The 17,040-nt window shown below is 31.4% G+C and overlaps 1 protein-coding gene and 1 long non-coding RNA gene across 3 annotated transcripts; both read right to left on the reverse strand.

Annotated features, from left to right (window-relative positions):
* Positions 1-726: 726 nt before the first annotated feature.
* Positions 727-3,117, reverse strand: LOC11432528 (increased DNA methylation 1). Its single transcript, XM_003625933.3, has one exon. It carries the CDS (start codon positions 3,115-3,117, stop codon positions 727-729), a length of 2,391 nt encoding a protein of 796 aa, XP_003625981.1.
* A 5,180-nt stretch (positions 3,118-8,297) lies between these two features.
* Positions 8,298-12,929, reverse strand: LOC112416509 (uncharacterized). Of its 2 annotated transcripts, XR_003007059.2 has the most exons (3): positions 12,729-12,925; positions 11,989-12,147; positions 8,298-10,443 (listed from the first exon to the last, which is right to left on the reverse strand). It is a non-coding gene; the product is annotated as an uncharacterized lncRNA (long non-coding RNA). The 2 variants fall into 2 exon arrangements; XR_003007058.2 differs by having other exon boundaries at positions 8,321-12,147; positions 12,729-12,929.
* Positions 12,930-17,040: the final 4,111 nt, after the last annotated feature.

The following is a 17,040-nucleotide window of genomic DNA, read 5'->3' on the forward strand; positions in this document are numbered from 1 at the left end:
CTCATAAAAATGCAGTATTGTTAGCTACACTCAACTCAAACATTCTGTATTTTAGTTTAGCTTATTCCTTGTTTGTGATGGGATTGAAAGTAACAGGATGGCATGTATCTCTTTATTGCAGGTTGTTTATTTATTATTTATCATACTAGTCAATAAAACATGTGTATTAGTTTCCTTAATTTGTACCCTAAGGGCAGTCGTTAGTTACTCGTTAGCATTTTCCAAATACTAGACTAAATATACCAACAGTTTGACACAGACACAGCAGTGCAGAATAGGCGCGCATAACTAGTTCCAAATTTGTTCACCACGTTATTCCTGTCATGATAAAAATAACTTCTACCTGAATAAGAGTTAACAAATGTTGCACAATCTTTCAGAACTTGGTTTCTCTTGCACTTTTAACCAGAATGTGTCCCTAACCCTGTTGCTTGGTGATGGTACTCTAACACCAAGTGGTGTGTGACTGACAATATGGTCTATTGATCATAGTATTTAACACTACAATTTAAACTTTAAAGGATTGATAATAAGTTATAACAGAAAAACATGAATGCTTATCTATTTCAATACACAATGCATATCTATTTGAAAAATGACAACAAATAAAAATGTATTTCGAAGTATATCATTAAAAATCCCTCAAAGAAGAGTATCTCGTTACAAACATATCCAAAAGAATATACCATAAAAAACATTATTATGACTGTCATGGTACAATTATCATCAAGCAATGCGAGGCCATATAGGTATATTCAGTGGTTTAAGGCACATGATAGAGTTGTGAAATTCTAAGAAAGTATTATCAATAAGTTTACACTTGTCTTCACTCGTCATCCTAGCAAAACCAAACGATTTTGTCCAAGTGTTTATAGCATCTTCAGATGAATGCAAAACCAATCTTCCTACTCCTAAGCGAGTCAACTGTTCCTCAAGCTCATCCATCAACAAACGACACATTCCTCGTCCTCGATGTTGCTCCTTGGTAGCCACAAAAACTATCTCTGCAACCTTTTGACCAAAAATCCTTATAGTTGCCACCGAAATCACTTCCCCCATTTTCTCCAAAATCACAGTATAGAAACCACGGAAGTTCAAGCGTTTATGTTCTGAATCTCTACTAAAAACAAGATCTTTAATCAACTCTCTTCCAGATAAAGCATCAATAGTTGGATTAAAACCCTCATACAATACACCAAGAGCTGCATTCAACTTATGCTTCTCTTGACTAAACTCATTAGAAGTAAAATCTCCACCATCATCGTCACTACTCACATTCTTCAACAATGTCCAATTTATATTATCTGCAACCTTAATTGGTTTCCCCAATAGCTTCTTTAGACATAAGAACATGTTCCCACAAACTACACTGCAAAACCAATTCTTCTTTTTAATATTGCTCTCTGTGTGACTAGATCCAAATCTTGTAGTCTTTACACACCCAAAGTGAAATTTTTGCTCACATTGTACACATACAAGAAAATTGTTTTCATTGCCATCTGCACATTCTTGTTTGCATTTGGGTCGATAGCATATTTTGCAACAACAAGTTGGACAGAACCAATCACCATCTGGAACTCGATCAAGACCTAAACAACCAAGGTGGAATGCAGAAGGACATCGATCACATAGTACTAAGTCACCTCCAAAGCCACAAATAGAACAAACATTGTCGTTATTTGCTTCAGAATTTGCTTCCCCAATACAATGACTCCCCTTTTGATCACGCGCTTCCCTTTGACATTTAAACAATGACCTTCCGTCTTCCAACAAGATACTAATGGATGGTCTGTGTCTTGTACAACCAGCATGAGCCTCAAATCCACTGACGGTGAAATTAACACGACAACAGTTACAAACTATACCATCAGAAAATATACTCCCTCTTTTGACAATATTTTCACTACCACGACAGAACACATGAGTTCCTGAAACCAAAACTTTATTCTCTATCAACCAAGAAACAATGGAATAACTTTCCCTTATACCTCCCCTCTTTAATACCTTCCCTCTTTTACCAAAACCCTCTGAATTCTTCTTCATTATACTCATCTTCAATACTTTCCCTCTTCTACCATAACCCTCCAAATTCTTCTCCATTTTAATAGTTTTTAAAACCTTTAGTTTTTTACCACTACCCACCGAATTTGTAACTTCTGGTTCAGATTGACTCACATGATTCTCATTTTCCATTGTTGTTGATACCATAGTAACCGTAGCTTTTTTAACAGAACTGGAACAAGAGGTTTCAGAATCCTCATCAGAAGTTGATTCAGAACTTGTACTAGAGGCTTCAGAGTCCTCATCAGAAGTTGATTCATCAAATTCCGAAGGAATTGCTATTGCTTCTGCTTCCTCCTCAGATTCTCTGGGTTGCTCTTTCAAATGTAATTGAGAAGAATAAATTGATGCTGCTGCTTCTTCCTTGGATTCTTTCAGTCTCTCTTTCGACTGTAATGGAGACAAAGAAAATGCTCTAGCTACTGCTTCCTCGGATTCTCTCGGTTGCACTTTCAACTGTAATGGAGAAGAAGAAATTGCTGTTGTTGTTGCTGCTTCCTCGGATTTTCTCAGTTGCTCTTTCGACTGTAAAGGAGGCAAATAAATTGATGTTGCTGCTGTTTCCTCGGATTCTCCCGGTCGCTCCTTCGACTGTAATGCAGACAAAGTAAATGCTCTTGCTACTGCTTCCTTGGATTTTCTCTGTCGTTTTTTCAACTGTAATGCAGAGGAAAAAATTGTTGCTGCTGCTGTTTCATGGGATTCTCTCGATCGCTTTTTCAACTCTAATGGAGACGAAGAAATTGGTGCTGCGGTTGAAGAGTGTTTGAGGGAACACCCTCCTTGTTCAATGCAAACATGGCAGGCTTTTCTAAGAGTAGTATAGTTTTTGGCATTAGGAGAAGTATAACGCAATTCCCACCTACACTTTTTGTCAATATACCAAAACCTCCAACCCAAATAAAAAAGATGTTGTTTTGCTTTCAAAGCCAAATCCTTTCTTCTAAAGCTTTCTTTACGATCTTTTAATCCTGTTAAGCGATACCATTCAAACACAGCTTGTGGACAATACTCAGGTTCTATGTTGATATGAGGAGGTGGTGAACGAGAATCCATATCAAAAACTCCAAACTGTATACCAATCTGCACAAAAACACTATTTCAATGTTATTTTTGATGTGTGGTGCCCTAATGTTCTTCAACAGACATATATATATATATATAGTTGAAAATTATATTCTCACGAGAGAGATAAAGATTGTGATGATTTTGTAAAAAAAAATTCCTTTTATATAGGTATATTTAAACAAACTATATTATTTAAAATAAAATAAAAAAGTGATTTTCAACTATATATAAGAATAAACTAATCTCCTAAACTTACTCCATCATAATTTATTCTAAAACTAAATGCCACGTATTACTCTAAAAAACTTATAATTCATCATCACTCCTTGTTTTTTTATCTGTAGTGATCACTCCTTGTTTTAAGTATCTATCAAAATTCACCAATAACTATATAAACATACCACAACAAAAATAAAACCCACTTCGACCACAAATGCAAATTAAGCCATATTCTCCCAAAAACATAACGGATCATGCAAAAAAAAAAAAATAGTACCTAACTAAATTTCTACATATTAGAGTCTAGCAGATACGTGCAGGATTTCAACATATTAGCAATCTCTTTTGTGCTCCATTCGAAGGAGCTTCAGTTTGATTTTTTCTTAGTTCTTGTGGATGGCATAGATTTTGTCTTTCTTATTCAAAATTTGACTGTGTTAGTTATGTAGTGGTATATATAATACAATTATCTTGGTTGTGTCTTTTTTACAACAAAGGCAGTGGCAGTCAAAGCTAACAATTGTGACAGGTGACTAACTAAGGAGTGTGCATTCTGGAAACACTAACAATAGTTTTCCAAAAATTGGTAAAATGCATTCTCTGATGCCTATTATTTTCAATGAAATTAGAACCAAGGGGGAGTAGATAAGCTCTTTATTTTTGTGGTGACATGCTTGTATCGAGACATTACAAGTATTATGCACTGTAATTAGAAATATAATATTCAATCATTACTAACTACTTCGACTTCGAGGATTTGATGTGATGGTGCCCTAAGGATCTTCAATAGAGAGATTAGTTATTCAACAATGGTCAAAACTTCTCACAGTGACATGCAATAAAAACTTTTTTTAGTCAATTTTTTTTTGTTTACAAAATTAAAGGAATACTATAAATTACTTTATGGAAAAATTGAATAGAACTCTGCTCTTTGTTTGTAAGAGACTTGAACCTCAACAAGTGGTCAAGGTTCAATCTTTACCCTTATAGAAAAAATTTGGTTTGGAAGGGAGAATCTACCAATAATGCACATAGGTTCCCAAATGAAGATTAAGGTTTTGTGGAAATTAATCACCACTAAAAGGCGGTGAAAACTTCGTACGTAACTATAAGATGTTTTACTTGCACAAAAAGACACCATGGTTTTTCTTTTTTCTTTTTCGGTAAGTTTTCATAAACACTTCTTTTTTTTTTTGCAAGATAAAGAATTTTCCTACCACATCACAAGTATATACATACATAAGCAATACGAAAAGATGAGAGAAATTTAGCTAATCAATAATGAGAATAACAAGACTTTAAAACGGTGAACTAGAGCGAGCGAACAATGGCTAGACTCCAAATAATTAACTCAAAATTTGATCAAATATGAAATGTGAAAGTGAAGTGATATAAGAAACTTTACGTAAAACCTACCACAGTGAAACGTGAAACTATATAAAAAAATCTACCAAAACCTAGCACAAAAACACAAATAGAAGTGTTGAAATTAAATTTCAAGAGAAGTCATAGAAATCGTGGTTGGGCCTAACACAACCATACAAAATCGGTTTGTGAGGTGAGGATTTCCCCCACTTATAAACACATTGTCAGGTTATCTCCTATCCGATGTGGGACTCTTAACCCCCCCGGCGACCAGTATTATTGGGTTTGGTTCGTAGACATAAATGATGGGTGACCCGATTGTGGAAACCTGATAGCAGGTGACCCAATGGATCTTGAAGAGACTCTGATACCATCTTAGACATTGTGGTTTGGCCTAACACAAGCCCATAAAATCGGCTTGTAGGGTGAGGATTGTCCTCCACGTATAAACACAAACCATCTCTTATCCGATGTGGGAAAGCTAGTTACAATTATAGAGAAGGATGTTGCACTTTTATAGCACTGCAGTTGATCATATCTAATATTTTTACTTTTATATTTGATTTGATTTGATTTTTTTAATCAAAAAGATTTCTTATTTGTTATTTTTTTTAAGCAAAGATCTTCGATTAGTTATTTAGATTATATGTATGGATACACTACCAAAAAAAAAAACACTATCAAAAGATTATATGTATGGATTAATTTGATATGATTTTAACTGATTCTTTTTGTCCCCCAAAAAAATTGATATTTTTTGTATTAAATTGTGAAACTTTTAAAAAAAGATCCTCTGTGAAATATTTTAAAAGACCCCGAGATAAAAGTACAAAAATTTGAGATAGGCTTAATTGATAAGTAACTCCACTCTTTTCAACTGAAATCAATACCACATAACCAATATAGCAGGGCATAACCGGTAGATATTTGGCCCCTTAATAAGTTCAATTTTTTGTTAGGGCGTATGAAAAAGAGATATGTCAACCCTTAAAATAGTTCTCATTATCTCAAGAAGATTAGTATTCGCACTTGCGTGAAGAATACATTTGGTTTGTCCAAAATTATATAAAGAAATGTCTTTTTCACTTCCAATACCCATAAACAAATTTGCATATAAAAATGTTGTAGTGTAGTTGTCAATCAAAACATATATGTAGTGAAAATTCATTCTCTCCGCTTCTCTCTTTTGAACCAAACATATAGGTAATCAAAATCCTCTCCTCCCATCCATTAAAATTTATCTATCATCCCTTCCGTTGAACCAATTTGGCCCTAAGAACCAACAAACTAATAATAAATAATTGAAGAGCTAGAACGATTCAATATTGCAAAGACGACACAATTTCATAGTAATGAAAGGAAAAATATGCATCTAAAAATTCTTCGAGTTAATAATATAACTTAAGGTGATATCTGTCCTTTTGTCCACAAACAAAATTTCTTCGAGTTAATAATAAAGTTCATAAAAGTAAAAGAAAATAAACTTCTTAGATGTAATTGCTCTTGATTTGATTTTTGTTTTGTTGGGTTTGTTGCGTCATTATATACTTTTTTTTTTTTTTTTTACTTTTGAATCATTTCAATCTTAGCACTTTTTGTGTTTTAAATGTTTTATTTAATATATCTTTGGTTTTAATTAAAAAGAAACTGGAAATTGACGCATGTTAGTGTTACTCTCATTCGCCGGTGTTACTTTAAGAGTAATCAGGGCCGTCCCTATGAAATAGGAGGCTCGACTCTCTTTTTAAAATAGGTCCCTACTAAAATAAAAATGTATTTTATTTTTGTAGCTAAACTTCATTAAAAAAATCAGAATAAGAACTTCTAAACATGAAATGAAATAAAAAAAAAATTAAGTGAAAGAGAGATGAAATTTACCTAAAGTGTCGTTTGGATTTGTCACTCCTTCATTGTGGAAAGGGAAAACGAATGGTTTATGCGGAAAAAAATGATTGTTGTGATTCTTTTAATGAAATAGCTTTCTAAATTGACTGATTAAATGATTTTAAAAATTGGTGCGGTTTGATAGTATCAATTTATGTACAGGAGAACTAGAGTCTAAAAAAAACTCAATCATATACTGAAGAAAAAGAATAAACTTTTTCACCTGGAACTTCTCTAACTTGTCAAAAATCTCCAGGAATTGGTTGCCGAAAATAAAAAATTGTGACAGTAATTTTGCAAGCACTCAATTGTTATTTGTTATTTTGATCGGTGTGATGTTGATGAGTGAATATTAAAATAGAAGTTGTCGTTATTGCCGCAAAAGAATTTATAAAATTTCAAATTGAAGAAGGACCGTTCTCACCTAGATGAGCGATTGTAGAACCAAATTACCATAAAAATCTAAAGCCGTAGCTATTAGATTATCAGAGATTAAGAAATTAATTTATTGGATAAATTATCTATGATGTTCTTGTTTTGCGGGTGACTGATTTTGCTTATGTTTTCTATATTTCATTGCGAACTTGTGATTAAGGCTTGAAAGTCTATGCTGAAATGTTTCTTGTTTGAAATAATCTACCATAATTTGTAGTATGATGCTTCAAGCACTCTTTTGTCAGTTTCCTGTCATTTCTAGCAACTCATCTCGTTCAGATTTTTATTGAGAATAAGAGGTCCAAGATGGAAAAGAGATAGAGGTTTGGTTGTATGTGGTAAAGTATAGATGTTCTCCTATTTAATTTTAATCAATCTTAGCCGATCATTAAATTTAATGGTATTTTGTTTGTGGTCCATCGGTGAGGGACTTAATTGATCCCTCACCCTAGAATCCATCGAGTATTATATATAATTTTTTTTAGGCCCGTAACATTTGAAGGCCCGGCCTAGTAGAGCACCTTGCACTCCCTCAAGGCCGGGCCTGAGAGTAGTGATATTTGAACAATTATTGGACACAAAATTTGATAACAATTTTCTTTTTTTCTCTTTTTATTGGTAAAAACAAGAGAGAGAAAAAAGAATAAGAATGTCAACTCAACTTTGGTAGTACTTGAGTTGACTCCTAGACTTTGACTCTTTTTTTAGCTGTCGTATATACCCCTTTATAATTACACGTTATCTTTATTTCAAATTTATATTTATTATAAGTTAAATAAGAGATTTTAACATCAATTATTAGAGATTTTACATAATAAAAATAAAATATCTCTTGAGTTTAAAAAATTATTAGTTTTTCAAAAATGGATATTTTTTTTAATGTTAGTAGCTACTTACTTTATAGATTTTTTAGAATTTTATTACCTAAACTAAAAAATTATAACAAAATGATAAAATATTTAGAATGAAAGAGTTATTCAAACCAATTTTTCATTTGAATTTCTTTGAAAATTGTTTAGCAAAAAAACCTTGCACTATAAAAACTATTTTTAGAAGGAAAAAAAAAAGATTTTCATTATCTAAAAAAAAAAATTGACAAATTATCGTTGTAATTTTTGATATGTGACATTTGAGTAGATCCAAATATCATCCACGTATAAACAACGAAATTTAAGTAATAAGATAGACGACAAATATAAATAGAAAAAATGTACAAAAATAATACTCCCTCCGTCCCATAACATAAGCAAAAAAAAAAAAAAAAATTTATTTTCTTTGTCCCAAAATATAAGAAAAAAATTAAACTTTTATCCTATTTAATCTTGTTCATTCGCACTTGGAAGTACATGGATAGATATGTTTAGAAGGATATTCATAACTATACATCATCAGAAAAATCATCAAATGTTCTCACATCACCGTCTGTATTCATTTGCAAACTACTCCAACAGAGACGGCTTTACCTGAAACTCAATCATCAGAGCTTTCAGGATCTCTAAACGGGGAACCAAACATATCTGACTTTTAAACATATCTGACTGACTAAGCTCAGTTTTGAAATCAGCAGTCTTCTCATATAGTTATGACATTTTTCCATGCAAATATTCACACTATACTTTTTCCATGTTTAGAAAAATAAAACGTAGGGCTGACTGCCCTCTTTATTCCATGTTTCTTTTGAAGATCCACACTATACTTGTGAGGCACATCTCTTGTATTACCACTCAAGAAACTTATCACAAAGATAGAGAGACACATTGATAGGTCTAAATGGTTCCAAATCAACGGTCACCTTTTTCTCCTGCCATCACAATTGTGCCAGTATACAAAACAAGCCCATTTGGAGGAACCTTGTTATAAAGCTTAAGCCTCTTTTGAGCAGAAGCGATTGCACCAAGCTTAGACTGTCGATATCCCTTACTTTTTATGTTTGAAGCAGTTCCAAACTCATCACCAACATCTTGGCAACACGAGCTACTTGATCATGTGCAAGCACTGTCACTGCACTGATCGGAATCTTAGTTCCTACATTACTTTGATATGCTTATATTGCTCACCACCACTCCCAGTAGATGGCTTAGTTCATCAACTGCTACACTCGTTCCATTTTTTTCTTCGTTTAATGAACCTTAAAATATGTTTTCTTTTGCGTTAATCTGGTCCTTTTAATTTTTCCATCTCATCCATCATTCATCCCGTTTTGCCTAAGCTCTCAGTTACTTTAAACTCACTCCGGGGTGGGACAAACAAACTGGAACATTGTATCTTCCTAAGAGTTGTCCTCTGCAGGCTATTCATGTACAGGGTGACACAAAGTTCTTAAAGAATATTGCATACTTTGTAGCATGCAAACAACTTCATAAGATTGGAGCTTTGACATATAATCTTGTTCCTTCTATCGTCGTTGAAGAAACAGACGTGGAGGAATTAGGTAACTTCATGCCTTCTATTCATTTTATTATTATTACCTTTCAATTTTTTAATTAATGGAATGTAAAATTCTATTTAAGCGTATACTACGTTTATGAATGGCATCGATATCAAACGAAATCTTACAGGGAATGAACCATATATGATGAGGAGCAACCAAGTTATGTACCAATTTTTGGATCAAGCTTGTATCTAGTTTCAAGAAAAATCTACTATTTAATAGTAATAGTAAATTGTGTTCCTGTTGTTTGATACACGATTCACCAATTCAAATGGTACATACATTGGTTGTTGCTCATCATATGGTTCATTCCCGGTAAGATAGTTTGATGTCGATGTCATTCATAGAAGTAACATACGGTAAATAGAATTATATTCAAGTAATTTGAAAAAATGAAAGGCAAATAATAAATTAAAAAAAGAACGAAAGGCATACCAAATTCCTCCGCGTCTGCTGCTTCAACGACTACAGAAGGAACAAGATTATCTCTCAAATCTCAAATCTTATGAATTTGTTTGCAAGCTACAAAGCATGCAATATTCTTTAAGAACTTTGTGTCACCCTGTACATAGCTTATGGAGAACAACTCATAGGAAGATACAATGTTCAAATATGTTTGACACACCTCGGAGTCAGTATCAGGGAGTTTAGAAAAAAAGGGATGAATGATGAACGAGATAAAAATATTAAAAGAACCAAATTAATGGAAAAGAAAACATATCATAAGGTTCATTAAAACGAAGAAAAAAATAATTGAATGAGAGTAACAATAGATGAACCAATCTGCACGATAGTTATGTTGATTTTCCTTTTGCTCAAAACCCTCCAATGAAAGTAGTTTATTTCATGATGAGGAGATTTCAAGAAACTTCTTTCAGTCTATCCAATATTGGAGGAGTAGCATATTGTAGATGTTGGAAGTTGTGCAGAATTAATCCAAAAAATAGTTGTAACGCCAATTAAAATACTTCTAGATTGATCTGGCGAGATCAAAAACATTTATCAATAATAGGTAAAAAAAGACAAACTATTGATTCAAAAATAATAAAGGGTGGGTCTTAGATCTGTACGTTTTGAGTTCAAGCCATGTTTTTTTTTTTTGAGAGCGAGTTCAAGCCATGTTAATCTACTTTGGAAAGGGTAAATATAATTTGTGAGTGTGCTTTAAGCCTAAAGCGTTCCTTAAATTAGACTAAGGCACTATGACCTGACCCTAGAAAATTTCTATAAAAAAATAAAATAAATACGTAACATTTCTCGATCGAACAAAAAATAAAGAAACTAAGCCAAAACAAAACCACTCTATCCAATATCCAACCGAATCTTCAATTATAAATATTCTTAAAGAGACTTTTGGTTAAACGTAATATATAAAGACGAACCACGAAGGATTATGCTGCAGAGAAGAACAATGACAAGGCTGAGAAATCAATATTAACGATGCCAATATCGAACCCTTAAAAGACTGAAAAGAAATTTTATCTTAACGATGAACCTGAAACATTATTTTAAGATGAACTGAACTTAGCCAAAGTTCAATTTAAAACTTGTTGCAGAAGGAAGCTCTCAAAATCATCAATATTCACCCCAAAAGAATGATATACTCAAATCTTCTTTGGGGTGAGTATGGTTGATTTTGGGAGTTTCCTACTACAAAAAGTTATCAATAATAATAATAATAATTTGAGAGAAATTTAACAAATAAATTGTGATAGGTAAATTAAAATAAAAAATCAAACTCTCGCTAAATCGTAAATAAACAGTTTAGGTTCTCATTAAGAGAATATTTCCTATCAAGCTTGGAAAGGATGACATTGGCATCGTTAATGTTGATTTCTCCGCCTTGTCATTGTCCTTCTCTTGAGCGTGATCTCTCATGGTTCTTCTATGTATTTTACCTTTAACCAATGGGCATGGAAGATAAAGAAAGAAAAGGAAATAAAATCGATTATAAAAGCAAATTAACATTTGGAAATAGTAAATGATTGGTGCCGATGACAAACTCAAAGTAGGAAAAATATGATAATTGAAGATTCGATTGGAATGGAAAAGAATACTTCTATTTGTTCGTAATTTCTTTAATTTTACATTCGATTGAGAAATGTTATTTATTTATTTTATGATAGAAATTTTTTAAGGCAAGGTGATAGTGCCTTTGTCTAAATCTAAATTAAGGAACATTTAAGGCTCAAAACATGCTCACAACAAGATTTATGTTTATCTCCTACAAAGGAGATTTACATGCTTATGGATATTTTTATTTTCTTGAATCAATAGTATGTCTTTATTTTTATCTTAGATTGATAAACGTTATTGCTCTGGCCAGATTAATCAGGAAAATTGTAAAAGAACATAAAGCCACATCAAAGATTTGTCAAAAGCAAATCAACTACTATTGCAGAATGTAAAATTAAGCCAATGACAAGATTGGCATGATAAATCACACTCCCTCAAGATACAACATCATTATCATGATCCATAATCACCATTGCAACCAAAAAAGTAAATAACATAACAAATGTTACCGATGTGAGGGCAATGTGGATGTAGCCGTGGGGCTACATACTCCAAGAGACTTCTGAATTTGAATTGCATTGAATTCCTTTGGGTGCAGATGAGCAAGAAGCAACATTTGATTATTTATTCTCCAAGCAACAAACCTCTAGTACAAAACTCGTTGTATCCTTCACAGAGAAACGGATCAATTACCAAACATCAAAAACCCTAAAAACCAAGCTCAATTTACAAAAAAAATCCAAACTTCACACTTTAACACAAATACAAACAAAACCCAGATCTCAAAATCCATCATCAAATCAAAACCTTCAATTTTTTCCCAAAAAAAAAATCAAAATCAAAATCTTTATCCAAAACAAGACCAATAAAAACATCAATTTTAAAATTGAAGTGAAGCTCATAGAACAGACACAGAGCAAATTTTTAATTTTGATAATTAATAAAAAAAATATTTTTTTATTTATTTAGATCAAAATAAATTTAAAATTTAAAATTAATTAAAAGTGTACTCTGTGGCTATAGATCAAGGATTGTTGTGGTTTTCTTTATCGTTTAAGGTTTTGAAAAAAGAACTCAAAGCACGGATAAAAGATTAAAACCATACTCAATGTCGATTCACGATTATAGAATAAAAATAAGTAAATTTAAACATCCAAAAGAGAGTATAATATGAACACTAGAACCATAACAAGCTTTAAATTATTAGAAAACAAACACGGTGGATATGGAAAAACGGTTTGAAGCTTACCGGCGAAAGAGACGCAGCGGCAACGACGAAAAACAGTTAGCCGCTTGTATGTTCTCGAGACTCAATGATAGTCACAAAATAAAAACGTAAATAAGTGTTTTCTATTGGACTACGTGACCATTTTGTCATTCGTAGGTCGCATTATTAATGGAAAGAAAAAAAGAAGATCACCGTACTCGCCCTCCACGTTTCATATTTTATCACGTTTGAATTATACAATAAGTGTTTTTTATGAGAGTACAATAAGTGTTTTCTGTAGATTGCATTAATGGAAAGAAAGAAAAAAATATCCTACTCACTTGTTACGTGCCCTCCACTTTCACATTTTATCACATTTGAATTATATAATAGGTGAGGTCTACATTACCCACTCTTGTTTAGAGGTAATTTACCCTCTTATGATATCAACCAATCAAAATGTAATATACATAGGTAATATTAAATGTCAAATAAATGAGTAGATTTTTTTCTAAAAATAAAAGAGTTAATCTTAATTTTTTTTTAAAGTAGTGTTGATCTTAATCATAAAATAACTTTTAATACTTTTTATTTTTATTTTTTTGAAACAACAAATGATTTAATTTTTTTTTTTTATATTAAGATGTTGAATCTTAATTAATTTACACTACAAGTCTTATAACAAATAAAATTTTACATCAAATTTCTTTCATCTAAATGTCCTTAAATTCATCATTTACATTCATAAAATTTCATCCATTCCAGAACCCCGAACGTGAGAACAAAAACATCTCACTCTTTCAAATTTATTCTTCCATATTGATCAATTTGTGTTTCTTTTTCATTCTTCTTCCCATTTTGATTGTTCAATTTTGTCGTTCCAAATTGCCGCAATTTTCAATTATCGTCAGAATTGTCGTTGTTTCTAGAACCGTGTCAGGTATCATGACTTTTTTTTTTTATTTAAGCAGCCAACCTAATAAAATTTGTTAACACGCAAGTACATGTCTCACTATTAACAAAAGCCTTTAAGTCCAAATAAAATAACAAAAGCCTCATCACATAACCATTTCAGCAACAACCAAAAAAATGCTAGCAAACTCCCACAACATCATAGCGGCAACACCTGCTAGCAGCCCTCAAAGCACAACGGATGATTTACTCAATTTTTATAATTAACTACCTCACAACCAAGAAAAATCAAATCAAAAAGAAAAATCAAGTCATCATACCTGACGTTGTACTGGAAATAACGGCAATTCTCACGATATTTGAAATCATGACGATTCTCACGAAAATTGAAAAATGCGGCAGTTGGGAACGACAAAATTGAACAATCAAAATGGGAGGAATAAATTTTATGAATATAACTAGTAAATTTAAATACATTCAGATGAAAGAAATTTGATGTGAAATTTTAATTGTTCTAAGTCAGTCATATAGTGTAAATTAATTAAGATTGAACACCTAAATATAATTAAGCCAATATTACATTATGAGTCCTTTTATCTTATTTATTTGTAACACTTTGGTCCTTTGTCTTTATTTTTTCCGTTTAGGTCCTTTATCTCTCTTAAAAGCACATATACATCTTTTTCACATTTTTTTATTAAAAAATGCATAATTTTATTTTTTAAAATATATTTTTATTAAAACTGAAAAAAAAAATCCAAAAATATGATGAAGATGTTCATCATCTTCATCTTCTTCCTTTGAATCTTCATCGTCTTCTTTAAATAAAAAAAAATTCTACTAAAATATATCTCCAAATATCGTGAATTAATGTTATATTCACCTCAAATCTTATTTTAAACACAAAAATCAAAACCTTAATTTCACAAATGTTGCAAGGCGGAGGCTTAGTCACCGGCGGAAGGGTTAGGCTTTACGAAAGTTAAGATTGTTCTGGAAACAACAAAATTGATGTGCAAAGCTGCTAACAATTTTGGGATTATTTTTATGTCGGGCTTGAATATTGAGTTAGAAAATAATAATAATAATAATAATAATAATAATAATAATAATAATAATAATAATAATAATAATAATAATAATAATAATAATATACAGCGTGACAATTTATATAACTAATTTTTTTTTTATGAAACTAAATCTCTTTCTCTATAGATGTTTGATTTTTGTGTTTAAAAGAAGATTTGAGGTGAATATAACATTAATTCATGATATTCTGAGATATATTTGTGTAGCAATTTTTTTGATTCAATGAAGATGATAAAGATCCAAAGGAAGAAGATGAAGATGATGAACATCTTCATCATATTTCTGAATTTGTTTCATTTTTAATAAAAAGATATTGTTAAAAATAAAATTATGTATTTTTTTTAATAAAAAAAATGAGAAAAAATTATGTATATGTGCTTTTATAAGAGATAAAAGACCTAAGCGGAAAAAAATAAAGATAAAGGACCCAAGTGTAACAAATAAATAAGATAAAGGATCTATAATGTAATCATGTCTATAATTAAATAAAAATTAAAAGTATTAAAAGTTACCTTATGATTATAATTGATTCTTTTTTTTTAAAAAAATTGACTCATTTATGACATTTAATGTTGCCAATGTATATTACATTTTGATTGGTTGATATCATGGGTAAAATACCCTCTAAATAAGAGAGAGTAATCTGAAAAAAAAACCTATATAATATGATAATTTCGCAATATTTTAGATTATACAATTTAAATCCACTAAAAACTCGTAAAACCTTGCATCAGCATAGAGGTTAAACCTCTTTATGACGGGGAACAGCCCCCTTTTGTGGCAAATATATGTCGATTTGGCAACACAAATCAAATTAAATTATTGTGCAAAATATTCATTGAATGTGGCCAAATGACACAAATCTGGACATAAACGAAATCTTATAAAAATTACACAAGTACTATTAAACAGCATCACACCCACCCTTAGCACTACCTTCCTCCTTCGACGATACATGAACCCTTCCTGAGCCTAAGCCCTAGTATGCTTTAAGCCCTATAATGTTGGTTTTCCTTGCTCCACTTGGCCACTGCCATTATCCCCAAGATTATGTCTTTGATGCGTTCTAATTGTGGTCTAATGTTTGCCCACTGCATGTTCCCCTCCTCTTGGTCTGGACAATATATAAAATGTGAAATATTGTAATAACATTACCTGTATTTGTATGATGTCTTGATATCGTGAAGGACATTAGCTCCCAAATCCTTCGAAAACATCCCACAAACAAGAAATATGGTATCTATACTGTATATAAAGAAAGAGTCATGATTTATTGACAACACGTGTCAAACTTTATATTGACACCAAATATAGGTCTTTCATTTCATTTTAATCAAATAGTCATAATTAATTTAACGTAAAATTTATAAAGTAACGTAAATGCATGGCATAACTAACTTTGTTCCGCGATATTTACAAAAAAATTGTTCCTGCTGTTTATAATGTCACCACACTTCAATTATATAATGATATTCAACCCTCATAAAATAACATGCACGGGATAAATGAGCACTGACTAAACTTTTATAAATAAATCAAATACATGGGATAAGTTATCATTGACGAAACTAACCTTGCATATAAAATGTAATGACAGTATCTTCTCTTAAAAAATTAATAATGACTTTATCTAATTTCTATACTTTTCAAAGTTAATAATAATTAACTTTTAAATTATCTAAATTTAACAAGTTCACGAACACATAATGTTAAATTCAAACTACATAAAATCATCCACGATCAACTGGTACCCGTGCCGCACGGGTATGTTACTAGTTACTTACTAAAAACTTGGGGTGATCTCCAACTCTTTTATTGTGCTTTAATCTTGCTCTACTTTTGTTTCTTTTTTTATTATTATTATTATGGTAAACAGATCTTACTCATTATTATATTCAATGCTGAAAATTGGAAAGAGAGGTCAATGGAAAATGATCTCTTTCTTTGTTTCAATAACTAACAAACCATGTATCATGAGGAGTTTTTGTTTTTCTATCGGTTTGTAATAGATGTTCAGAACGATTGTTTGTCAAAATTCATATTAATGGTAGCTATTTTATAGTATAACTAGATAAATTCAGAATTTGGATTCTCTCCTGCACTCTCTCTACTTGGTCTTGCCTTAACCTCAACCATTAGATTTGTGTTCAGCCACTTTCTCTTATTAATGCTTTATTATTTAATTTTCTTTATGGTTTCTCAACCAATAGATTTGCAGCAGGATAGATAGCAAAAGAAAATAGCAGGAGATGATCCAGTTCCATAAAACCAACACTTGTATTGCAATCAACCCTTTATTCATTGGCATGGAAAAATAATCTTTTCCAAGTTTTGTTCAATTTTTTTTTTAATT

Source organism: Medicago truncatula, chromosome 7 (genome assembly GCF_003473485.1).
Source record: "Medicago truncatula cultivar Jemalong A17 chromosome 7, MtrunA17r5.0-ANR, whole genome shotgun sequence".
Lineage (NCBI taxonomy): Eukaryota > Viridiplantae > Streptophyta > Magnoliopsida > Fabales > Fabaceae > Medicago > Medicago truncatula.

Bases quoted from the DNA above. Each gene is read 5' to 3' on its own strand.
- LOC11432528 (XM_003625933.3), bottom strand. From the start codon at position 3,117: ATGGATTCTCGTTCACCACCTCCTCATATCAACATAGAACCTGAGTAT.